The 25,517-nt window shown below is 40.1% G+C and overlaps 2 protein-coding genes across 3 annotated transcripts; one reads left to right on the top strand and one right to left on the bottom strand.

Annotated features, from left to right (window-relative positions):
• Positions 1-288: 288 nt before the first annotated feature.
• Positions 289-13,403, bottom strand: ptar1 (protein prenyltransferase alpha subunit repeat containing 1). Of its 2 annotated transcripts, XR_011977982.1 has the most exons (8): positions 13,309-13,394; positions 11,524-11,693; positions 11,226-11,292; positions 10,563-10,667; positions 8,898-9,141; positions 7,865-8,193; positions 3,600-4,162; positions 289-3,460 (listed from the first exon to the last, which is right to left on the bottom strand). XR_011977982.1 is itself a non-coding variant. In XM_072665103.1 (7 exons), exons 1-7 carry the CDS (start codon positions 13,392-13,394, stop codon positions 3,814-3,816), a joined length of 1,350 nt encoding a protein of 449 aa, XP_072521204.1. In that variant the 5' UTR covers positions 13,395-13,403; the 3' UTR covers positions 289-3,813. The 2 variants fall into 2 exon arrangements, 1 of the variants encoding a protein (XP_072521204.1); XM_072665103.1 differs by having other exon boundaries at positions 289-4,162; positions 13,309-13,403.
• A 147-nt stretch (positions 13,404-13,550) lies between these two features.
• On the top strand, positions 13,551-21,414 carry LOC140542152 (cilia- and flagella-associated protein 95-like). Its single transcript, XM_072665013.1, has 6 exons — positions 13,551-13,638; positions 16,339-16,450; positions 16,527-16,648; positions 16,743-16,796; positions 19,653-19,713; positions 21,159-21,414. The coding sequence occupies exons 1-6, from the start codon at positions 13,604-13,606 to the stop codon at positions 21,339-21,341; spliced, it is 567 nt and encodes a 188-aa protein (XP_072521114.1). The 5' UTR covers positions 13,551-13,603; the 3' UTR covers positions 21,342-21,414.
• The last annotated feature ends 4,103 nt before the right edge of the window (positions 21,415-25,517 follow it).

The raw sequence follows: 25,517 nt of genomic DNA, 5'->3' as shown, positions 1-25,517 counted from the left end.
CGAGGAGGGGAGAAAAAAAATAAATACACAACACAGTGGCTCAGTGTCTCCGCCCTCACAGCAGGCGTGACATCAGAGGCCTGCGAGTCAAACAATACCAAAAGCCCCAGTATTTCTGAATGAAGCACAGATCCTGTCAACAGACTGCAGATTGACTTTCACATGCACATGTTCTTTAAGTTTACTTCATTTAGAGTGCACCTAAGCACGAACTAGTAATATACAGGCTAATGTCCTGAATAAGACATTTCATTACACTGTAATGCACTACACAATACAACAGCAAGGTTGTTTTCAAGAGAAATTTTATTTCATGTGGTAGGCAACTGACAAACATTTCATGTGGATACAGATCTTTTAATCTAAGAATAAATATAGAACATGGATGAGATGCTAGATTCGTTACTGTGGTTAAGCTAAAAAGTAAAACTACAGTACCTTATGTAAACAACCTAAAATACCTAATAAAAGAAAACAAACAAACAAACAAAAAAACTATTTCTTCCTCTTCCCAACATTTGATAAAATTATGAGAATGTATCTGCATAGATGTACCAGCGCGCTTCAGCTCAGTTCTTCACACGTTGCGTTAATGCGTTCGATCCACTGACGAGATGCAAGAAGAAAACACAAACAAACATTTTCAGCTTATTTAAGATGACCTAAATGAATACATTTCAAGCTGTTCATGTCGGAGCTTTCAGAAACTGAGCAGGATAAATAGATTAGAGTTAAGTTGGAAGCCCTGAAAACATAAGACTCATCTAGACAAGCTTTCGCACAGCCAAGACTGTGTGATGGCTCCAGCTTAGTTCACTGAGCAGGTGGTCATTATAGTGGCAGAACTTGTACAGCAGTGGCACAAAAAGCAAGGAAAACGTATGGAAAAGAGGAACTAGGTGTAGGGCTGGGTATTGTTTACAATTGTCCAGTAGTGACACTGACACAGACGCTGATACCAGTAACTTGACCTTAGTATGTCCTTTTGATCAATCCTCCACAACCAGAAAAGACTGTAAGGGGCTGGAAGTGGGTGTATTTACAAACTACACTTTACGAACTATGAGACAATATACATCAGGGTGTAAAAATAAAAAGTAAATAATGGGCCCATATACGCAGCAAACTGAAACAAGGTAATATTGGCCATGCTAGAACATCAGTAGGATGTTCCAATGCATAGCAATTCTAGCCTCAAAAGGTCAGATGGAGTCTAGATACGCTGAAGACGTTAGACAGCAAATTAACATTGCAGATTTGCAGTGAATTACAGAAGAATGCTTACAGGGGCGTGAGCTGATGAGCACTGCTCCAAATACTAACAGGAATGCTGCCATCTTTTTTAATACCCAGCCCTATCTAGGTGTGATTATTTTTCTCCTTTTTGTGCCAGTTTGGCCCATGGAAGCACACAGAAAGAAAAACACATGTCTGATTCCAAACATTGAACAAGCAACAAATCAAGGAAAACTCACCTTACCAGAAACAAGAGCACTGCTTCAAGTAACAGGCATGTAACAAGAAGACTTTGCAGATCGACGTGACAAGTCTCAGTTTGGTGCAAAGTAACTACACAGAAGTCACTCATTTTAAGCATGTGAAGCTTATTGTAACAAGGGTTGATCACTTTTTAAAGATATCCTTCATTATCCCCTGCTCTGTGTCAGCTGTGGAATCATATTCTCAGTCTTTGTGCTGAGGACAGAAGCAAAAATCCTAAGATGAACTCTGATATAATGAAACACGAGCACCTGATGACACACTTGAACACAAAACAGGGTTCCTTTTGCCGAGAAAGAATAGATAGAAGGCAGTCTAGCTTTCAACATATTTGGCTATACAAGAAAAGTGGGGTGAAGGGGTGGAGTGACGTAAGAATGGACTTTATTGCCAAGCAAAAAAACAGCACCCCCTCCCCTCCACCCATTCCCTCCCACTTCAGACTGCTACGGCACCTCAGAGCGAACATGGTGCGAGAGAGACACTCCAGAAAGGCCAGATATCCAAAGCCAAACTGAAATAGCCCTAGATAAAAGTCACTACGAGAAGATGGAGGCGAAATACTGTGTATGCATGTATGCATGTGTATACAGTCACTGTGCAATTGTGCAAATGTTTCCTAAGATGAACGGTACACTTGTACAAACTTAATCTTAACCCTATCCATTCTAAGACCCAGTTCCTCAGACACAGCCTAGCCCTTAACTAAAAACTATAACTTCAATAGGAACCCCCTCTCAATTCCAGCCTACAAGCAGGCTCAATCTGTATCTGAGGAACTGACCAAGCTAGAGTTCTAGATATGCTAAAGAATGTCAGAGTATTTCTATTAAGTGTTTTAGTGTCAAAAATCCCAACATTTCCAGGAAGTAGTTTTGCATATGCAGTAAAGTGATAGCGTAATTCTGAAAGTGACACAACTTGACAAGGTCATATTGGCTATGAATGTCTAACGTCCAGACCTCTACAAACGTGCCATTAATCACTTCATCTACTTTTACAAGATTGCGCTCGATTTCAAAAAGATATTACAAGAAGTTGGCAATTACTACAGCAGGGCTGGTTAAACCTTTACTGCCTAAGAGTTTATTAGCTGTAATAAATCATGAAATGAGTGAAGCTACCATAAATCAGATCTTTTTTTTTTCCTTTTTTTGCATAAATAGAATTCATAAGTAGTGTTAAAAATAAGCAGCATCTGTCAACCCAGGCCTGGTGAAGCCTTGTTGTGTGGGTGCAGAAAATAAGCACCATTTGACAAGTGTTAGACTTAAACTGGTAGCTTGTACTGATACTTTCTAATACGTTAACACCATCCACACGCTCCGGCGAGTGGAGGAAAAGACTTGCGCTCCATTACTTACCCTAAAATTCCCCTTCATAAGGAAAACCCTTGCTCGTGTGATGCCAAACTAATTCAAACAAATAAAAAGAAATAAATCACACTGCTTGTGCTTAAACGCCGACATTCATCTGATTTTCACAGCCAGATGATCCTTGTTGTTCTAGAGTGTAATGAATGTGCTTCTATGAGATTAAAGAGTTGAACATGTGAGGCCTGAGAGCCACTGATACAGCAACTGAGAAGACCTAAATAAAACCTTAAAATCCCACGAGTACCCATTCATCAGCTGCATACAAAAGTAGTAATAAATATTGATCACAAAAGGCTCAGCCTACTCCACTGTTTTAAATGCTTTTGAGAAGCAGTACAAACCCTAGATTGTGCTCTGAAAAACCGCTGAATTTGACTGTAGCAAAAATGCTCTGATATTTGTATGCGCAAGTACAAAAGCTCAAAGAGGAGATGGAGACAGGCATCCAGGCCCTGTGCGCTCTTGATTAAACAAAAGGGAGAAAGTGGGTCACGATCACTTCGGGCTCCAAGACTTCCCTAAAGTGTGCACTGAAGTCTCTCGAGCAGGAACTCTACAACTGAAGGCAGCATCATGAGAAGATCCTGCAGCCATTTAAGTTGTGGAAGACAAAAAACAAACAAACTCAATTCCAAACAAAACGTGAGAAAGAAAATGATATCAAAAGTTGTACATAACTGACAAAATATCAAAACAGACCTGAGATATCGAGATATCAAGTACCTGAACTAAAGCAGACACTGCAGACCAGCCAAATCAGACGAGTGTCACTCTGCCAAGGCTCATCATTGGTTTTCCATTATGAAGGGGAATTTGCACACTGAAAAACTGGAGTCCAGACACTTTCAGAGGGTGGGGCGTACGTGGGCGGTGCCGAATAACTAAGCTGACCTATCGAGGCTTTGCCCACTTCCCTGTGGGCGCAGCGCTGCTCGGGCTACTGACATATGACCGAGTCCAGCCACTTCCTGTAAGCATTGGCGAAGCGGCCTTGCTCTGGGCTTCGGCAACTGCTCAGGATTCTTGAGACAAACACATGTTCGGAGGGGAGGCCGGGGCAAGGCGGCACAGGCCCTCTCTTCAGCCGTTTGGTGTCCTGCGTGTAGCCTCCGTGCTTGCTGCTGTCCGGCACACAGTCCACGTCCATGGCCTGCGAGCTCCTGGCTTCCTCATGCTGGTCTGAAGCCTCGCTAAAGAGAGCGGCGGTATGTGTGAGGACCACAGACTGCGACCCTGCACCTGGACTGTGCTTCCGCCAGTGATGCCACAGATAGAACACATGGCGTCTGTTGAGGAAATAAGTTTATTATAAATATCATTGAGGAAAAGGAGGAAATGTAGACTAAGAACACCACTAAACCTGACAAATTAAAAATAAAATACTATTGTATAAATATTGTATATGAAAAAACAACTTTGTAAGATAATGCATACTTGAAACATATTTTTGCATATTTTTTCCTATAAAATGTGAAAGGCCATGCATGTCTTGTCTGGCTTTCCCTAAAGAATTTGTTTAAACTTTTTAAATCCCTTACCAGGGATTACTCACTTCAATAGTCAGGGGCAGAGCAAACCAAACTAAGGGTGTTTTCAAATCTATACATTTGCTCTGGTCTGAATCAGTAAAACCGTTTGTAAACTACGCTACCGACCTGTCTGGGCCAGGAGCAGGAAAGTAAATACAGAAAAGTGGTTCTGTGTTCTGAACTAGTGCATATTTCTGTGCAGTGTAACCTGGAGCAGCAGCAGAGATGGCATTTGCTCATAGCTGTAGTAATTATAGATAGTTGGGTTGCGTTCTCACCACAAACAAACTGCTTTAGAGTTCATTTAGGACCGGACTGTTGTTTTGGTCCGCAGATGTTTTGGTCCACATCAGAGTGTGATTACTGTATTCTGTATGCGAAAACACCCTTAATGTCTGTGGTTTCTCCAAAATCCTCTGAGAACGATGTTCTCTGTGTATTCTAATCTAATGTGCTGCACATAATTAATTTAAGGCATTTTAAGCAGTAATGAATGTGGAGGATTTTTCATGGGGTCTCCTAATTTGTTTGCATGACTGTATAATAAAAGTATATAGAGCTAAATGTTTATGCATGCTATAAAAATAGTTGTTAATAATAATAATAATAATAAATGCTTAAAACCATTGCAATAACTTTGCAGTAAGTGAAACATATCTCCAATACTGTAAGTGCTGTGGAAACAGCGTAGTGAATCAGCTCCATCTGTTGCTAAGGCATGCTTTAGAAAGACAACACAAGCTCAGGAGGTATAAACACCGATCACTGAGCAGCTGCTGTCCTCCTAGAGCCTGAGAGAAGGCGAGCAAGCGAGAGAACGAGAACGAGAACGAGAACGAGAGAGAGAGAGAGAGAGAGAGAGAGAGAGAGAGAGAGAGAGAGAGAGAGAGAGAGAGAGAGAGAGAGAGAAGAAAAAAAAGTCCCCCTTCAGTGAGCTATGGCTCTGCAGCACAGGATCATCCATCAAACTATAACACTGTGCTATAAACACATCAGGCCAGTCCAGGAGAAGGCCAAGGACAGCCTGCTTGAGACAAAGTCACACTACTCACACAACACAACACCGCACCACCAGACTGGCTCAAGATGGATCTGATAGTGACTGATGGAGCAACTTCCATCAGCACAGCATGCAGCTGGAAAACACATTCTACCTGACTTCCAATCCAGATGGAGATTAATATGAAGAGCCCCTGATTGGAACTCCAGCTAATGCCTTACACAGCCCAAATGGTGCAGAGTCACAAAATAGGACATATCCATTAACAAGACTTGAATGGGTCTTAACTCATCATTTTGGATCAATGTCACTCCAAGAAAAAGCTCCATTTGTAGGCCTTGGTACACCTGGGTAATCAGTAGCCATGATCGAAATGATCTTACAAATCAATCCACACTAATTTACACCCAGAGAGGCCATTTCACTTTCTCATCTTACTTCATTTATCATCTTGATTGCCAATCTTCCTAAATAGACTGTGGGCCCTCTATAATCTATGATTATTATCTAAAAAAGCATACATAATGCATTCACAAGTGTAAGAGGCATCAGTTTAAACACAGTCTAAGAGTTAAATATTCCACATCGCCTAATAAGTTTATATGTACTATGTTACAACACCTAAACTGAACTCTTCTTCCCTCTCTTGTGTGCTATGGTTAATAGGTGACTGGACCTACTTGAACTTGCCCAGTACCGGCCATCTGCATTGGTCACAGTCAATGATCTGTACTTCATCACATCCTGGTGTCTTTCCTTGGTTTATTAGACAGATGTTTCATTTAATTAGTAAAGATTGCTTGAATCTGATCACACTATGGCCCTTGTAGACTTGCGTAGACAACTGTAATTCCATACTAGCAAGTTCTAAACAGCTAATACCTGCTAAAGCAATGGTAATCTTGTTTCTGGAGATCTACATTCCTGCACCCTACATTGAACCTCATTTAATCTGTTTCTAAGAATTTTCTTAAATTGTGTTGTGAAAAGTCCTCAACAGAAAGCTACATGTGATTCATGATGCGTTTTAAAATCGATGAATTGTCTATAGCTATGCTTTCATAATGATTAAACTGAATTATTATGACTCATAACTGAAAAAATCCCAAATAAGAAAACATTGGTGAATGAGGCCCATTCACTGCAACCCTATTCTACTATACTCTTATTCTACAATACACTCTTAAAAAATAAAATAAATAAATTTTTAAAAGGTGCTTCAAATGGTTCATTGAGTGATGTCATAATAGGGAAACCACTTCTGGTTCCATGAAGAAGCCTGTTTGTAATAGAAATGTTTAAAGGTTATTTGTGCATTTAATAGGATCTTCCCTCTCACACAAACATGCTTCTTCCTGGAACCAAACGTGGTTCTTCTATGGCATCACTAAAATAACCACTTGAAGCTCCTTTTTGGAGCTCCTGGTTTGGTTCCTCCACCTCACAAGAAAGAGCCAAACTCCAGCGCATCATCAGGACAGCAGAGAGGATCATTGGATGTAACCTGCCATCACGCCAGCAGATCTACACCAGCAGGGTGAGGAAGCGGGCTGGCAAGATTACATCTGACCCCTCACATCCTGGACACCTCCTCTTCCAGACACTCCCCTCTGGTAGAAGACTGCGGTCCATCACAACCAGCACAACACGTCATGCTAACAGCTTCTTCCCCAGAGCTGTAGCGCTCCTCAACCACAGTGGACACCTCCCACTGTAAACCTCAAAACATACAACTGAATTGTACCAAACCGGACTGAACAGCTATTTTGCACTCTGCCTATTTGCACTATGTCTATTTGCACACTGTACAGATGTTCTTTTCTGTAAATATCAGCTCTTTACTTTCTGTAAATATCAGCTCTTTATTACCTTTAGTACTTTTTACTTTTTTTAATTTATCCCCTACCCTATTTATTGTTTAGTGTCATTTTCCTTTAGTTTAAGACTGTGTTCTGTGTTTTTTGTTACTTGTCATACGTGTTTCTCTCACCAAGACAAATTCCTTGTATGCGTAACATACTTGGTGAAATAAAGAGATTCTGATTCTGATTTATTTGTAAGAGTGTACCTGATCTGTCAAATTATTGACCTCAGAAGGTTAGCTGATTGACTTTTGTTACATTTGGGTTGGAAGTGAAACCTGGTTGGCTGGTTGGCTGCTAGCTCTAGCACCAGGCACTGTGCTGGCTTGGACCTCCAGGTTTGCGAATAAATGCTTTACGTTGAGGTCATATACTTCAGACTTGGAGTACTCCAGTGGCATGCAAATTCCTGGTCGCAGACCTGCAGAGCACATTGCTTCTACTCACAGTTCTGTATGGGTATTTTTTAAAGGTAATTACAAGGGCTGAGCAGTGCAGTTTCGTTTGAATTCAAATATTTGACTTCTTCATGCACTGCAGGGAAGCAGTGAAATGTTTACATTGTGCTAAATCTAATCACACCTTCAGTCTGCTCACCTGTGGCACCACAGTGTCTCATGGCCTGGGTATGACTCAATGAGATCAGTGCAGAGTTCCATCTCCTCGTGGAAAAGCTGAGGGACGGTGCTTATGTGAGGGTCCTCCGCTGCCCCTTCTGTGCCCTCTCCGTTAGTGTGGGGGAGCTGGTGGGAGTCAGTTGGGGGATGGGGAGAGAGGAGTAGATTCCCTGTCTGGAGCCTCTCCCACGACTGACCAAGCTCACCGAGCAGAGCTTTGAGCAGGAACTGGCGGTAGTGGAAACCGCTGTGGTCGGATACGTGCATGGACACCCAGAGCCTTGTAGAGGAGAGCTCGTCATGAAGAATCTGTAGTACAAGAGCACAGATATTACTGATAATGGTTAAAAATAATTTCTGGTTTGTGTGTCTATAATGGAGACAGATGAATGCAGACAACATACAGACTTCTAAGTGGAGCAAAGCCTAAATAAGACTTCCTGATAGAGATATAAACTAGTAACGTGCAATAAGCTAGGAATCGAAATGGTTATGTTTGGTGCAAATCCTTTTCCTACAATTAGAACCACTGGCCCCTCCTGTTCGGTTCAGGCCCTGAGGCTCAGATTGTCCCCTAGAACATTTGCCTAATTCTGAATCCCATTAAGAGCCGATAAAGACACATCAAACGGCCTGAGATTCAGTGAACCCTAAGATCTAATAAGCTCTCCAACCAGCACAGTTCCACTCTTTCCACAATGAGAAAATACTACAGTACAAAGCAGGTCACCTCCCAATGCCCTGAAGGGGCTTCAGTAAGGGCCAGGCAGCAGGAATAGACAGGAATAAGGTCAAACAGCATCAAAAAGAAATTGACATTAGATCTTCTGGTCTATTGTTATTTTAACACTCTATTTTAAGGATTTTAAAAATGAGAGTCAGAAAATTCAAGCAACAATAAGAACCACTGTTAGGAATATGTTTATATGTTTCTTGTCCTGGCTCACAACTCATAATACTGGCCACCCATACTCTACTCATTATCAATTGCCAGAATGGGTGCTATAGTTTACCTTTAGATTGCCTTTGGCCATGTGCTGCAGGACCCAGATGCGGTGGGACCAGGCATTGTAGTTGCTGGGGTAACGTCCTGCAGCTTCCGCACACACTTTCATCTCCTCCTGAAGTGCTCTCTGCAGCTGTTCACTGTGTCGGCTCCTCTCAGCTTCTCCCTGGGCCTCGGCCTGGCCTTGCGCCTCCTTCTGCCCGGAGCCCAAAGGAGAACACTCCTTCTGCAGCCTCTGCAGTACCCACCGCCTACCACACACCCACACACACAAACACACACTGCATCAACCTCCATTAACCTAATGCACAGAGACTGCAGATTACAGTATTGAATTTTCGACATTTTTGTGTTCCTACTGGCCTTTTAATAAGGTTGGTATGTACGTGACTGCACAGCAAACCCAAATGTTCCAACTGAAATGTTTGGAATCGCTGTATTCACTGTAAATGTGTAGGATTATTGGATTATTCCGAGGGTGCTACAACTGCAGGGTTTGAAAGGTTTGTAGGAAGCTGTTAAAGCCACATTATGTAGCAATTAAAATACCTTATTTTAACTTTAAAATAACAGCTTCACAATCATGATGATGCTCCGCTGGCTGTAATAAGGAGAAAGGCATCTCTTTAACTTTGGTGGAGTCTTAGTGCACATGCTTCTTTCAATTTACATGCCAGTTCTCTTTCTCTCAGCTTGTCAACAAGCGCACTTTAATAGCTGTCCAGGGAAGGGAGGGGGATTTGTATTAACAGCAGTAGTATCAAAGTGTATTCCCCTGTAGGGGTGGGAGTAGCCCAGACATTCTCAAGTTCCGAGAATGAAGTAAATGTACATGCAGAATTGTTAGTATTGATACTGCCTGAATTATGGTTATCGATCTCAATGTCAAGCACACAACAAGGAATTACAAGTACTACTTAATTACTATGCATTACATATTACTATATATTCATAATATTTACAATTTGTTGTTTACCACAACCTTCAGAGATTAAATGAGTAATTTCTATAAAGTTTACATTGTGTTGAGAATTTCAGGATTAATGGACCAATAAAATACTCCACAATGTACTCTACATGTAATAAAAGGTTTTCACTGACTTTTCGATTTTGGAGATACAATGTTTTTGCACAACACAGACGGTATGTTTCTTATATCCCATCCAAACCAGAGGTCTGCTAACCAATCAGGAAATAGAATGGCAATGCTAGGAAAACACCCCCACATTCCCTCCCAAAGTACTTTCAGATTCAGGGCAGCTGAACACTGTAAACCTGCATTTCCTCCAAACTCTTCAGGGACTCGATGACTACATGATCCCCCAACACTCACAGCTGTCAGCACCTGACGTGAGGTGCTGGACCGAAAAGTGTGTTCTAATGGAGTTCTTAAAATAGCAGGTCTGCTCGGACCAGGCCGGAATGCAGGACTGCATAACTTAATTCAGATATTTAATATTTCAAAGACCTGCTCATCTGACCTCATTTAAATGGATGCAGAGAGAAAGCAATCTTTGGAGAACATTCGTGGTAGAGGCTGTAACTGGGTTAGGATATACAAAGTTCATACTGCATTAATACAACAGTAATATCACACACATTCATGTGCATGCATCATCTGCACATACAGTGCTGAACTGTTTGTAAGGTGAAGAACCAAAAGCAGCCTGACCTGTGTATCCATGTTTCTGGGCTCTTAGGATACTTGGTCAGTGCTAATTTCCCCAAGTAGAGGTCCTTCTCCGGATTCAGCACACCACACTGAAGCAGCTCTTTCCTACAAATTAAATAAACCAGGTCACAAAAAAGTAGCCGCTGATCTGAGATCATAAAATTCAATAACTGAAATGGATACAGGGGAGCCGACTTCACCATTGGCAAGAGCTCCCTCTACTGGACAATATGCTGTAAGCCTACACTGTTTGATCACCCCTAATAATATAAAAGCGTCTGGGTATTAAATCATAATGCGTACAACTCAGACAGGGTCACATTTACCTGAGAATACAAATGTGAGAATACTGGCTGAAGAACAAGTCCAAAAAAAAGGCCCTAATGCTGTTCTTAATGCAGGTTTTCATTAAGAATTTCCGTTTCTTTCTATTTAAAGAAGTCAGTGATTCAGCTGTTAGCTGAAAACCAGGCAGCAAACATAAAAATACGTTCTAAAAATAGAAATCCAGTTCTTTCTATTTGAGGAAGATCAAAAAAGAGCAAGCTATCCACTCGATTCTTAAAGGTATATCCAAGATTTGACTTTAGCAGGCTTTAAAAATTTAACCATTTTTATATAACTCTAAAGCCAAAGCATTGAATAAGTCAACAGACTTAGTACCTGACATTCCAAGCTGTAGTAAAGTCTGGGTTTAGCAGCAGTAGTGTGCAAGTGATGTCCACCAGCGCTGAGCAGAAGAGAAAGAGAAAGAAAATTGGTCATCTGTTTTAATCATTAGCAATGCAACAGGAAGGACACATTCACTCCCTGGACACCGCCTCCCTCTCCTTCTTGAAACAAACAAGCACTGCCAATGTACAATCCGCATGCCTCGCCTCAATGGTCCACTTGTGTCTTTGTCACATCTTCGCTACAATTTAGTATAAAGCAGTGGAGTTAGGCCTAGATCTGGTCTCACCCTCTCTGTCCAGCCACTGCTTGCGCTGTCGATAGAGCAGGAGCTTGTTGTGCACGTAGGGCAGTAGGAACTTCACGCACCAGCTTTCCACTCCTAGTTTATTCTCCTCCAAGACGATGGGGCTTCTGTTGTATCTCGCCTCCGGGCAAAGTATGAGACCAATCTCATCTCTGCAACATAAAAAGTAGTGAGACAATGAGTAAATACATGAACCACACACCGACATAAGCAACGAAACGAATTCTGCCCAGAAGGGTCTCTCCATAACAGGACAAAAAAAAGAGCTGATGCCAAGCCACCTCCCCCCATTGGGCTGTGGAGCAGTGGAACTGCATTCTGTAGAGTGATGGAGCTCCATTCAGAACCTTCAGGATGAACTACAATGGTGATGCAGAACTACACTACTAAAAAGAAAGGTGCTACAAAAGGTTCTTTGAGCGATCCCAAGAACGAACCACTTTTGGGTTTTATAGAGAAACATGATTATAATACATGTGAGTGAGTGTAAAGAAACTTTACTCTTCTTTACATCTAATCTAAATCTTCTTTACAAATTCTTACTGAAACCAGAAGTGGTTCTACTACGGCATAGTAAAAAAAAAAACATTTGCAGCACCTTTCATAATAATCAAACATCAGGACCTCATGTATTAATGCTCTTGTGGCTGAATTCAATCAAACCCTCACAACACATTACGAAGTTCCCACATCTAGTGCGAACTCTTCACAGGACAGTTAGAGGCTGTAACTACATCAAAGAGGGGGCAAACTCTCTAGTAATACCCCCGGTTTCAGAAGACACACTGGTTGAGAAGATATCTATGAACCTGTAGACATACACTATATGGACAAAAGTATTGGGACACCTCCACATTCATTGTTTCTTCTGAGATAAAATGTTTAAGTGTTCATGCTTTAGTTGAAGTAACTGTCTGTATTGTCCAGGAATAACTTACTACTCTAATTTGGAGCAATGCTGTGAGGATTTGGTAGCATTCAGCATCAAGAGTTCAGAGGTCAGGATTTTGGATGATCACCACCCTACCTCACCCCCCCCCCCCCACACACACACACCCCACATTCATTTTAAAAGCTCCCCATTACACAGATATTTACACATGTAAGATGCACAGAGAAGACCTTGTAGAATACAGAATAAAATGGCATGGAGTAACTCCATTGCTCCAGAGAACACAGCTCTACTGCTCCACAGTCCAATGCTGGGGGGCGTTATACCCCTCCAGGTGATGCTCAGCACTGTGCATGGTGACCACAGACTTCTACTGGCAATGTTTTTTTTGTTGGGATTATGTGTGTGTACAAGTAACTAGCTACATCAGCACTGGGAGCACAGTTTAAAGCCCAGTCTGGAGTCCGTTTATTAGCTACAATTTCAACAGTTATAGCAAAACAATAATTAGCACATTAACGTAGAAACGGGCATAACTACACTTCTCAAAGCGCAGCACCACGACATCCCACAACACACACCGACTGTTAACAAGTTCACCAAGTGTGTGAAACTCTCTCAAGGCGCGATCAGGAGTGATTTAGTCCAGATTCCCGTCATGTCTAACTAAGCTGGAGCAGCATCTGTTAGCATTAGCTACGCTAGCTTAGCGCAGCTCCACTTAGATAGCTAGTGCTACACCTGTCCGGCGAGCGGCGTTAGCAGCCCGGCTAGCTCAAAGAAGTAGTTTTGCGGCGTTAGTAAACAGGCGACAACCTCCCGTTCACATGCACGGGGTGTAAAAGACGGGCGGAGAGCAAACGAAAGCTACGTACATGTTCGGGTTCCTCTTAAAAGCGTTGGTGATATCTTTGACAACTCTCTGGACCAACACATCCACCTCCTCTTCCGACTCGGCCATTTTCAGAGCGCCGGTGACGTCAGCGCGAGTGACTCAACCTCATCCGGGACATTTCTGTATTTATTTATTTATTTGCGGAGTTCTTTATTTACGCTCAGAGCGCATGCGCTCCTCTGCCATGGCAACGCCTGTCAAACAGCCTCCACCGTTGAGGCCGTGCTGTGTGACAGTGGCTAAACCGCGAGGCTCTGATGATACAGTAGCCAGACATGAATTACAGCAGACCAACGTTAGTTTTCAACTGGTAAGTATGGAGCACATAATGCTAGAGAACACGCAGCGAACACCACTGTGTGACAACGCTGAATTGTTCTGAAATGTAGCTAATTCCTCAGAAAGTAGTCAACTTTAAAATGTCATTTCTTCAGAAAGTTGTGTCAACGTTAATTGCTCAAAAAGTTAACATTAAAATGAAATTCCTCAGAAATTTGACAATGTTAGCAGAGATTACATTTGTATTGGATCCTGGGCTAATTTTTTAAAGTCTTTCACAGTAGCTTCTTACCTTTATTACACTGTCATAACCTCCTATGATGTCAGAAACGTCACAACTTTTCAGAGAAATTGCAATGTTGTCACAACGTTCTGAGGAAGTACATTTTAACGTTGTCACAACGTTCTGAGGAAGTACATTTCAAGGTTGTCACAATGTTCTGAGGAAGTACAATATAACATTGTATCAATGTTCTGAGGATGTACTTATCCATGTTGTCTCAATGTTCTGAGGAAGTACATTTCAACGTTGTCACAACATTTTGAGGAAGTACATTTCAAGGTTGTCACAATGTTCTGAGGAAGTACAATATAACATTGTATCAATGTTCTGAGGATGTACTTATCCATGTTGTCTTAAAGTTCTGAGGAAGTACATTTCAACGTTGTCACAACATTCTGAGGAAGTACATTTCAACGTTGTAGGAATGTTCTGAGGATGTACTTATCCATGTTGTCTCAATGTTCTGAGGAAGTACATTTCAACGTTGTCACAATGTTCTGAGGAAGTACATTTCAAGGTTGTCACAATGTTCTGAGGAAGTACAATATAATATTGTATCAATGTTCTGAGGATGTACTTATCCATGTTGTCTCAATGTTCTGAGGAAGTACATTTCAACGTTGTCACAACATTCTGAGGAAGTACATTTCAACGTTGTAGCAATGTTCTGAGGAAGTACATTTCAACGTTGTCGCAATGTTCTGAGGAAGTACATTTCAATGTTGTCTCAATGTTCTGAGGAAGTACATTTCAATGTTGTCTCAATGTTCTGAGGAAGTACATTTCAAGGTTGTCACAATGTTCTGAGGAAGTACAATATAATATTGTATCAATGTTCTGAGGATGTACTTATCCATGTTGTCTTAATGTTCTGAGGAAGTACATTTCAACATTGTCACAACATTCTGAGGAAGTACATTTCAACGTTGTAGGAATGTTCTGAGGATGTACTTATCCATGTTGTCTCAATGTTCTGAGGAAGTACATTTCAACGTTGTCACAATGTTCTGAGGAAGTACATTTCAAGGTTGTCACAATGTTCTGAGGAAGTACAATATAATATTGTATCAATGTTCTGAGGATGTACTTATCCATGTTGTCTCAATGTTCTGAGGAAGTACATTTCAACGTTGTCACAACATTCTGAGGAAGTACATTTCAACGTTGTAGCAATGTTCTGAGGAAGTACATTTCAACGTTGTCGCAATGTTCTGAGGAAGTACATTTCAATGTTGTCTCAATGTTCTGAGGAAGTACATTTCAATGTTGTCTCAATGTTCTGAGGAAGTACATTTCAAGGTTGTCACAATGTTCTGAGGAAGTACAATATAATATTGTATCAATGTTCTGAGGATGTACTTATCCATGTTGTCTTAATGTTCTGAGGAAGTACATTTCAACGTTGTCACAACATTCTGAGGAAGTACATTTCAACGTTGTAGCAATGTTCTGAGGATGTACTTATCCATGTTGTCTCAATGTTCTGAGGAAGTACATTTCAACGTTGTCACAATGTTCTGAGGAAGTACATTTCAATGTTGTCTCAATGTTCTGAGGAAGTACATTTCAACGTTGTCTCAACGTTCTGAGGAAGTACATTTCAACGTTGTCTCAACGTTCTGAGGAAGTACATTTCAATGTTGTCTCAATGTTCTGAGGAAGTACAATATAACGTTGTCACAACATTTTGAGGAAGTACTTATCCATGTTGTCACAATGTTCTGTGGAAGTACATTTCAGTGCTAACGTTCGGAGGAAGTGTTTTGATAACCTATTGGCCAGTTAGCAAAAGTCTACGTATTTCCATGCACAACATTCATCAGAAGAGACTACGTCTACATGGTATAATTCGTTCTCTAAGTCCCTAAGTCTTTCACAGTAGCTCCTTTCCTTTATTACACTGTCAGAATCAACATCAAGAATGTCAGACAACGTCACAACTTTTCAGAGAAATGTTAATGTTGTTGTTCTGAGGAATGTTCTCTAAAAGATTTGTAATGTTATCTGACTTTTTTAGAGGTTATAACAGTGTAACAAAGGAAGGAGCTACTGTGAGACTTACAGACTTACCCTAGGATCCAAAGTAAATGTAATGTCTTGTGAATAGGGTTAATGTTGTGCATAAAAATCCATAGAATTTTGCAGTGGCCAATAGGTAGTCAAAATACCATAATCGAATTTCCTCAGAAAGCTAAGACAATGTTGAAAATGTACTGTGAAAGACTTACCTCAATGTAATCTCTTTTGAATTGGATTAATGTTATTCGTACAAGTTTGCTAAGTTTCCAATAGGTTGTCAAAGTACCATATTAATTACATAGCCACAGTGAGGTAGTGACAACATTGTGATGACCTTTTGAGACAGTGTAAACAGCACCACCTTTTGACAACATTGTGACAGTGTTGTGTGTATCCTGTGTACCGACAATATATTTTTTTCATTTACAGGCACAAGCACAGAGAGGCAGAACCAAAAGATTATGATTTTAGCACATGTCGAGAAGAACAAAAGAAATTACACAAGTCCACATACAAACATTTTGGGACGTGCATGGACACGGTAAGTACGGTATCTATACTGAGACTTTATTTAAAAAAATCTATGTAGATAATCAGTTAAAATGTCCTGCCTTCAGGACTGGAGCACAACAGCTGAAACCCAGATGTCCCAGTATCTTTTAAAGAAAGAGTATGAAGCTAAGGAGACTCCAAAATCAATGGTGCAGGCCAGCTGCTTCCAGTCTTTGCAATTTGACAGGTATAGAAGGCCCACCAACACATTGGCATAAAATGTACCTTAATTTACCAAATTTAAATAATTATTTTTTACAAAATGTTTTTTTGCCTTACAGGGAAACCGGGTGCGAATCCATTTTACCCCATCATCGACCAGACTATAATCAAATGTAAGTAGAATTTCATGCTTTGCTGTTAAACTGTTGACCCAGTTCTGGATTAAACAGTCTAGTTAGACCACCTTAATATTTCACATAAGAGTCCTCAACATCTTGTTCCTGTGTACTTGCAAGTTTAAAGAATTGAAAGGTATGACTTCTGTAACAAAGAGGAGACTGCTTCAGCTTTATTGGCTGATTAGATAGTTGCATGAAGGAGTAGGTGTACATGCAGTGTGCACACTTAATTGCATTTGAGAAATATAAGAACAGTTTTCTTTGCAGGATATGTGGCTGTAGAACAGGACTAGCTAAAGCCAGTTTTAGTCTTCTGATTCACTAGACACTGAACAGTATGCTGTTCAGTATTGAGGAGAGCTGTTCTGATGGTCACGGCAGTCTAGCCAGAGAAGACTCAGAAAGTGGTCCCTTCTCTTGGGGCCTGTTTACACTTGGTATTAGCATGTGTATTTTGTGATCGGATCACTGTTGGATTTCACTTGTCTGCATAAAAAGCCCCCCCCCTAATGGCAAGTATAAACAGAATCTGGTCAAAGTACATCCAGATATTATCTAGATAAAAACAGCATGTATGAACAGGTGCTTGGGGATATTTAGGGATTCCTTTTCATTTTTTGTTCAGGTAGACACAGATATTTGTAGAAGGATGGGTTTAAACTATTAGACAGTTGTGATCATGAGTCCTGCTATTTTTTTTGTATTTCACTGATCTGCAGAAACTCCACAAATTGTGTCAGGAGTCGAGAATCAGACTCTAGAAAAAAAGGAAGTTGTTCATTACTAAAGAGGAACTTCAGCAACTTGAGCAGTTAAATGTAAAATGTAAAAACATAGCTTATTCTCAAATAACCACTTGTCAGCTTGTCTGCCATGAGATATTGTGAAGACAGTATAAGATTGCTGAACCTGTTAAACCTTTATGAGAACACTGAGCCGGCTGAAAGCTCTTCCTTTATGCTAGGATGGCTTTTACAAGCTGAAAGTGTTTGTGATTGGGCAAAAGACTGTTGCTACTAGGACGTCCAGTAGAGGGAGGTGGTCAGTAGGGCTCCGAATGCCAGTGCTGGGACACTAATGTGATTTGGTGAGAATTTTATTGCTACAGTGATTGATAATCCTGCTTTTGCTCATGAGGAGTATAATCAAATGCATTGTGCTTATGTAACAAGCAACGCCAGCATGTAGAATACGCCTGCTGCTGTAAATCAGGCAGCACTAACATGACAGTCAATGACACTTCCAAACTGCATTAGTTTATTTCTCCCTGCCTCTCCCTCACACTTCTAAATGCGTGGAAAGTACGACAGATTTCCAAAAGGTCACGTAAGACGAGAGTGTGGAAAAAGTGAGGTGAAGCTCTTCTGTTGTGTGGCTCACAGGAGGCCTGTTTCCAAATCATTTATCCTCCCAGTTTTTGCAGGGAAGCACACAGATTTTCAGTGCTCACCCCAGGCATTTCCTGATGTGCCTAGTCCCCCTGGTCACATAACAGATCTGAAGAGGTCATGCTCGCAGACTGAACTCCACAGCAATCCTGGAGATGCATCATAATAAAGAGAAGCTTTTGCCTTGCACTAAAAAAACAGTTAATCCTAATTGTTTTTTGTGCTTAGACACTTACAGCAGAGGCCAAGGCCTCTTTCAGTAAATCCTTTCTTTTCATATAAATGTAATTTTCAGTATTTTCAGTGGTACAGAAAGATGAGGCTGGATTCACAAAAGCTTTCCTGAGAAAAAAACGTACAAAGAATCTTGAGATAAACAAAAAACATTCATAAGAAGAGTCTGACATTCACCAATGTTTTCACATTCAGGATTTGTTCAATTATCAATGACTATGAGATCCATTATTAGAAGAGCATAGCTGAGAACAATTTTACAGCTTAAAACACATCATGAATCTGACGTAGACTTTCTGTTAGGACTTTATTCTCAAAATCAAATTTGAGAAAATGCTTAAGAAGGTGGAAGGTCTTGTTGAGTGAGGCCAAATATTCTGTAGCCACTACAAAAAAATGTTGTCATTGTTGTCTTATCAAGCCATTTATAACATAGCTTTTTATGCCACATTTTACAGCTCCTCATAAATGTTGAATTGCGATTTCTTTTATTTTAAATAATTTTGTTAAATCTGTGCAGCGCAGAGCAAAATGCAGGAAAAGCTGAGTGTTCTGTCAGTAAACAAAAACTAGTGACTGTGGAGAAAACTGTGGAAAAATCTTTGGAAAAAAAAATCCATCTTTGGAGAACTGTGGCATGATGTCAGAAAGCTATTATTTTCATTATGTAGAAACTAACATTATTTTAAGAACATTTTTAATCTGGTTAAATTAGACATGAGTTGTAGTAATTCAGTTATTTAAACTGATCATTTTAGAGATGTACCTTCTCAACTCTTGAATTGTTTAAGTGTAGAAAGAAATCAGAAGAATATTTGTGACACATTTGGGAATCCATTCCCTGATTAGCACTTAATAGATCACTACTATCTCATATGTACATTTTTATTGCATTTACACCAATTATCACCACTTTTTGTCTTCTCCACATGTTTCTGCACAGTTTAGTAATCTCTACATTCAGTTTCTAGGAGTTGTGTATTGCTTCTAAATTGTTTATACTATGTGTTGTGTGGCTCTTTTCTGTTGTCTGAGCTCAAAGTACCTTTAATTCATCTTTGGATATTCTGAGTGAATGACAAAGTCACTTTGCAAAGGAGCGCCTGCTAAATGCCATAAATGTAAATGATTATTATGCTAATATAACATGCAGTTTCATTGTATCTTGCTGTACAGCACTCAGAAAATGACTTCTTTTATAATCTAATGCACTTGTTTCTGCTGTCAGGGAGCTGTGCACCTCATATGCACTGGATTACCTTCCTCCACATATTACCACCATGGAGGCAGTAAGTACAATCTCCATACAATTACATGTCTTTAAACTGAAAGGCATATTTGATTCAGATCTATTCCCAGGTGAGTAATACCTTAGGCAAAAGCTGAATTGTTCTGCAAACATTTAACAAACATTTAATGAAGTTCTTGGCAACAACTTCCCAGCTGCTCTCTGCACTCCGTCAAATAATGTTAGCTCGCTTTTGTCGATCGCTTTATTACAAAAGTAGTTGAGATTTCCAGGTTTGGTATAGTTATGGATCAAATGTTTGTCTCTTTTTTAATAACTGCTACCATATGAGTAATATGGTCAGTAATTCCCGCAGTATCAGAGTGTCCCGAGCAGGCAGCTTACCGCTAAGCCCTGGAGGACCTCATACGCTTCACGTTAAAACTAGTCCTCACAAAGTCACTCCTCATTTTAAACAGGAAATAGACATACACAGAACTGTACACTCAGTTTCTCATGAGTTCTACATGTGTGTATGTCCAATAATATTTCAGAGGCAGTTACATTGAAAGTTAAAGTTTAACATTTGGAGTTTTTTTTCTGACAGTGATGGCATGTTCTACAAATGTGGTTAAAGGGGAATTCCATAGTTTTCCACCATTCAGATGTTCAAAATTCAACGTTTTATTACATTTAAGACATATGAATTCAGTCTGATTTGACATGAGATGCACTACTGTAGTGAAATGTACAGGAGTCCAAAATAGTGGTGACAGAATCCAGACATCTGACATTTTGTGAGCAGCATTATGTGAGAAGTGTCATTGAGAATTGCTCCTTGGCTCACTCTACAGATGGGAAAAAAAGTTCACTTTTACTCCACTGCTGTAAATACAAATTTTAGATACAGACCTGGCCTCTGGAAGTGAAAGAAGCGTGTGGACTGACAAGGTTGTGTAAAATATTACAGGATTTTACACAAATATGACACAAGTTATGTGCAGCTTTACCAAAACTATATAGTTCAGAAAGCAGCGTTCCAGTTTTGAGTGGCTATGACCGAGACGCCATTCTCCCTATTACAAGTCAGTGGAGCATCGCAATGATTTTGAAGCTACGATGGCTTAAAATGTTGCTTTACAACCTCAAAGGGACAGCTCAACTGTTACACTCAGCTGTTACACTAAATGGTATTTAATTTACTGTGTTATGCCTGAGACCTAAAATGAATTCAGAAGGCACACACAGTAGGTTATACAGTAGGTTCACTGGTCAATTTGGATAGTAGAAAAATGGCTGTATCAACATTGTAAATATTGTGACTCCTGGATCCTGGATCTAAATGGCTTTGTTTACACCTCAGTGATTGAATTATGCAGAGATGTTTAAAATTATTAAAATGCTTTAAATTAACTGGAAGATCGACAGTCGCTCAATTGGAAAGTTTCTAATAACAAAAAAAGGACCTGCATGACTGACTGGTTAATTTTTTTGGGCTGCCCATAGATGTCAGTCAAGACTGAGATGGACAGAACGGTTGATTTTAGGCGGCGGCAGTCTTACTTCACTGATGTTGCGGATCATCGCCGCTGGGGCCAAAATACCTGGCAGGACGTGAATGAGGCACAGGCCCAGGTCCGGGGTGTGATGAAGCCGCTCTACAGGGACATGTATTCTGGATACCCATGAGACACTTACCCTTCTTTTGCCTTCTTCTTTTAAGATTTGAATTTGGATTAAATAAAGTAAATACTATATATAATTGTAGCCGCCTTTAATTTATTAACATCTCCTGGAAGTATCTGTAGTATATTGTTTATTATTTATTTGCTAATAAATATTAATTAAATATTTTTTATATATCCCAAAAATCTAATAAAACATTTTTCATTTTTTTAAAGAATTAATAGCATAAAAAAACATTAACATGAAAAACATTAACAATTAGTATTCTAAATAGTAAAACCTAATAACTACATTAAAGAAATAGCATTATATATATTTATATATATATATATATATATACAGTGAGTCCAAGAAGTATTTGATCCCTTGCTGATTTTCTTTGTTTGCCCACTAATAAAGACACTATCCTTCTGCACTTTTAATGGTAGATATATTCTAACATGGAGAGACAGAATATCAAGACAAAAATCCAGAATATAATTTTAAAGAATATATTTTAATTAATTTGTATTTCAATGAGGAAAATAAGTATTTGATCCCTCTTGCCAAACACACTCAATACTTAGTGGCAAAGCCTTTGTTTGCAAGCACAGCGGTGAGACGTTTGTTGTAGTTAACCACAAGTTTAGCACACACACCAGGGGGAATTTTGGCCCACTCTTCTTTGCAGATCCTCTCTAAATCATGAAGGTTGGTGGGCTGTCGCTTGGCAACTCTGACCTTCAGCTCCCTCCATAGATTTTCGATCGGATTGAGGTCTGGCGACTGGCTGGGCCACTCCATGACCTTAATGTGATTTTTCTTGAGCCAATCCTTTGTTGCCTTTGCTGTATGTTTAGGGTCGTTATCATGTTGGAAGACCCAACCACGGCCCATTTTCAGATCCCTGGCAGAGGGGAGGAGGTTGTCCCTCAGGATTGTGCGGTACATGGCTCCATCCATCTTCCCAGTGATGCGGTGAAGTAGCCCTGTACCCTTGGCAGAGAAACACCCCCAAAACATTATGCTTCCACCTCCATGCTTGACGGTGGGCACAGTGTTCTTGGGGTCATAGGCAGCATTTTTCTTCCTCCACACATGGCGGGTGGAGTTGAGGCCAAAAAGTTCAATTTTGGTCTCGTCTGACCACAAAACCTTCTCCCAATAACTTGGTTCATCTTTCAAATGATCATTGGCATACTTGAGGCGCGCCTCCACATGTGCTCTCTTCAGCAGGGGTACCTTTCGGGCACTGCAGGATGTGAATCCATTGTTGCGCAAAGTGTTGCCAATTGTTTCCTTGCAAACTGTGGTCCCAGCTGCCTTCAGGTCATTTGCTAACTCCTGCCGAGTGGTTGCAGGACGATTTCTGACTGTTCTCAGCATCATTGCCACCCCACGAGGCGAAATCTTCTTTGGAGCACCGGGTCGAGGTCTGTTGATTGTCATGTTATACTCTTTAAACTTTCTGATAATTGCACCAATAGTTGTTACTTTCACATCCAACACCTTACTAATCTTTTTGTAGCCCATTCCAGCTTTGTGAAGGTCAACAATTCTGACTCTGAGGTCCTGTGACAGCTCTTTGGTTTTACCCATGTTGGAGACTTGAAATCTGTGTGATCTGTCTGATTCTGTGGACAGGTGTTTTTCACACAAGTGATTAGTGAGAACAGGTGGCTTCAGGTCAGGTAACAAGTTGATTGGGAGTGTCTAACTGGTCTGTAAAAGCCAGAACTGCTAATGAATACTAAGGGATCAAATACTTATTTCACTCCATGAAATACAAATCAATTAATATATATTCCTTAGATTTATTTTCTGGATTTTCTTTTTAATATTCTGTCTCTCCATGTAAGAATACATCTACCATTAAAAGTATAGAATGATCATGTCTTTATTAGTGGGCCAACGAAGAAAATCAGCAAGGGATCAAATACTTCTTGGACTCACTGTATGTATTTATATTCTTATATAAATTCTTAATGGACAAAAAATAGTATATACTAAAACTAATAATCTGACCATATGACCAACAAAATAAACAAAATAATTTGTACAATTTTACATATAAAAAAAATTAATTCTACTATATGTTTTACAGACATGTAATCTAGGGTTGAATCAAAGTCAAATAGCCTACATTCCCCAAACCTGCCAAACACACCCCCGCACACACAGTCTAGCACAAGCCAGTGCTGTAATTTTCTCATTCTTCCTGTGGGAGCTGAACTGTACATCGGTTAAATTAATCCATCCCTCAGCTCACTGTCTAAAGTGCCTCCAGCTTGCCTGCTTTATTGCTCCACCTGTTCCTTCCATTATCCTCCATTCATTCAGCTAGGATCATGTTCTCCATGCACCCGAATTAGGGCCTTCTCTCCACTTTTCCGGAGGGGTTTTGGCTTCCCTCAGCACAAAAAATTGCGTATTCAGCACATACACAGTCACTACACCAAATAGCAAAACCTACATGGGATTTAATTTTATCATAGATTTCATCTTAGCACGGTACATTCCATTCCTGTGTCACTTTATCCAGGGCTGATGTTACTATGGCTGATGTGTTGTGCATCTCCTAGAGACAGTGACATCATTTTCCTCTGCCAGTTTATGGTTTTTCTTTTTTAAGAGAAGGCCTTGTGCCATCACAGTGGAGACAACCACAAAGGCCTGACTGACAATTATTGACCCACATAAAGCAAGTGTGTGTGTATTTTTGGAATCGAGAATCTACTCTGTTCTCTACTCGGCACAGCCTAAATGCTTCAAGCTGCCCTCCATCTCTGAATTATAAAATGTTGTCTTAGTAAAATGGCATTCTGACCGTCTTCAGAAATGGCTAACTAACCATTTCTAACTGTGTCCAGAAGCTTATAGCAGTTGTTTCACTTGTTTGGAACAAGTGAAAAATAAAGCTTCACATCCTTCATCTTTATTTTGTTCCCTAAGGTTCACCAATGTTCAGAATTTGAGTAGTTTGTTGAAACAGTCAAGCACAGCTTGTTTTCTATCGTGTTTTTATTAGAATTAAACAGGCCGTCTATGCTGCAATGCCTTTCAGACTGATAATGACCTCTTTTCTGTTCTTTATTGTACCTCATTCAAAAAGCAGACTTCCTTGAAACCTGAAACCCAGGTAAAATCAAACTTAAACTACCAAAAAACTGATCTCAGGATATATGGAACATGTGTGGATTTCAAGTCTGGCTACTATTAGTAAACTGTCTGTTGCCTTCCTCTGAATTTCTTAATAACTGGCCTTAGTTCCTAAACACACATTTCCACATTTGGTTGGACTGACTAGGAGAGTCATGGCAATAAAAAAAACAAAAAAAAAACACTGTTCTGCTTTACTGTCTCAGAATTACAACAAATTCAGATGTTTTCCTCCCAGATAAAAGAATAGAATAGCATTTTATTGAACTTTATTGTCCAACATTGGAAAATTGATTTTGGTCTCTCTCTGTCACAGTACAGTATTTTGAAGTCTGGTTTTCTAGAAAAGGCATTACTAATATATTACTCATCCTTATAAACAAAATATTTGGTATGCTATGATACAAATGCTGTATATAGAATGAAGAACATGAAAGACATGACATTTAAGGCATGACATTAGAGTGAAACAGCTGTACTTTGGACTTTTTTTTAATGCTTAGAATTTCCTGGTGAAATTAAACAGAAATATTTTGCAGTACTTACCTCAACCAATAAATCATCCAACACATCACTCCTCACAAATGACACAGTGTGAGAGTGTTTATTGGAATCACAGGAGTTTAAAACCTTGTAATTATAGAAGAAGGAAGAATACCAGTTAGGAAAGGGCAGTCTGGAATGCAAGTGTGCTAATGTTAGTGTAAGCATTGGGCCAAAACTGCTAAGAAGGTCAAACCATGTCATCTTTTGAGGAAAAAAAAATCAAAGGTCAAAAGTCAAATGCGCTGTCAGGAGGAGGGCAAACGCGCAGTTTTGCTCGGCAGTTCCCTACAAGCTGCTGCTTGTTAGAAAGAAGCACCCTGTAGATAAAAAGCCAGCATGGAGATAGGACGCTAGCCTTCCTGGCTAGGGAGCAAGAGCTTGTAAAGAGGATGCTAGCCTCCTGGCTTAGGAGCGAGAGCAATGACAGAAACCAGTACTAGAGACTTGGGTTTATAAAAGTAGTGCTTTGGGTGTAATTGGCGCACTTAGAGAGAA

This window comes from Salminus brasiliensis, chromosome 20 (assembly GCF_030463535.1).
Source record: "Salminus brasiliensis chromosome 20, fSalBra1.hap2, whole genome shotgun sequence".
Classification (NCBI taxonomy): Eukaryota; Metazoa; Chordata; class Actinopteri; order Characiformes; family Bryconidae; genus Salminus; species Salminus brasiliensis.
Note: the sequence above shows the minus strand (reverse complement) of the source record. Positions and strands in the feature narration are given on the sequence as shown.

Excerpts from the sequence above, each read along its gene's own strand:
- LOC140542152 (XM_072665013.1), top strand. The coding sequence starts at position 13,604 with ATGAATTACAGCAGACCAACGTTAGTTTTCAACTG. Across the intron at positions 16,649-16,742 it reads CAGTCTTTGCAATTTGACAG|GGAAACCGGGTGCGAATCCA; the intron begins GTATAGAAGGCC and ends TTTGCCTTACAG. Across the intron at positions 16,797-19,652 it reads CGACCAGACTATAATCAAAT|GGAGCTGTGCACCTCATATG; the intron begins GTAAGTAGAATT and ends TTCTGCTGTCAG.
- ptar1 (XM_072665103.1), bottom strand. The coding sequence starts at position 13,394 with ATGGCCGAGTCGGAAGAGGAGGTGGATGTGTTGGTCCAGAGAGTTGTC. Across the intron at positions 10,668-11,225 it reads ACTACAGCTTGGAATGTCAG|GAAAGAGCTGCTTCAGTGTG; the intron begins GTACTAAGTCTG and ends TTTAATTTGTAG. Across the intron at positions 8,194-8,897 it reads TGGCCAAAGGCAATCTAAAG|ATTCTTCATGACGAGCTCTC; the intron begins GTAAACTATAGC and ends CTTGTACTACAG.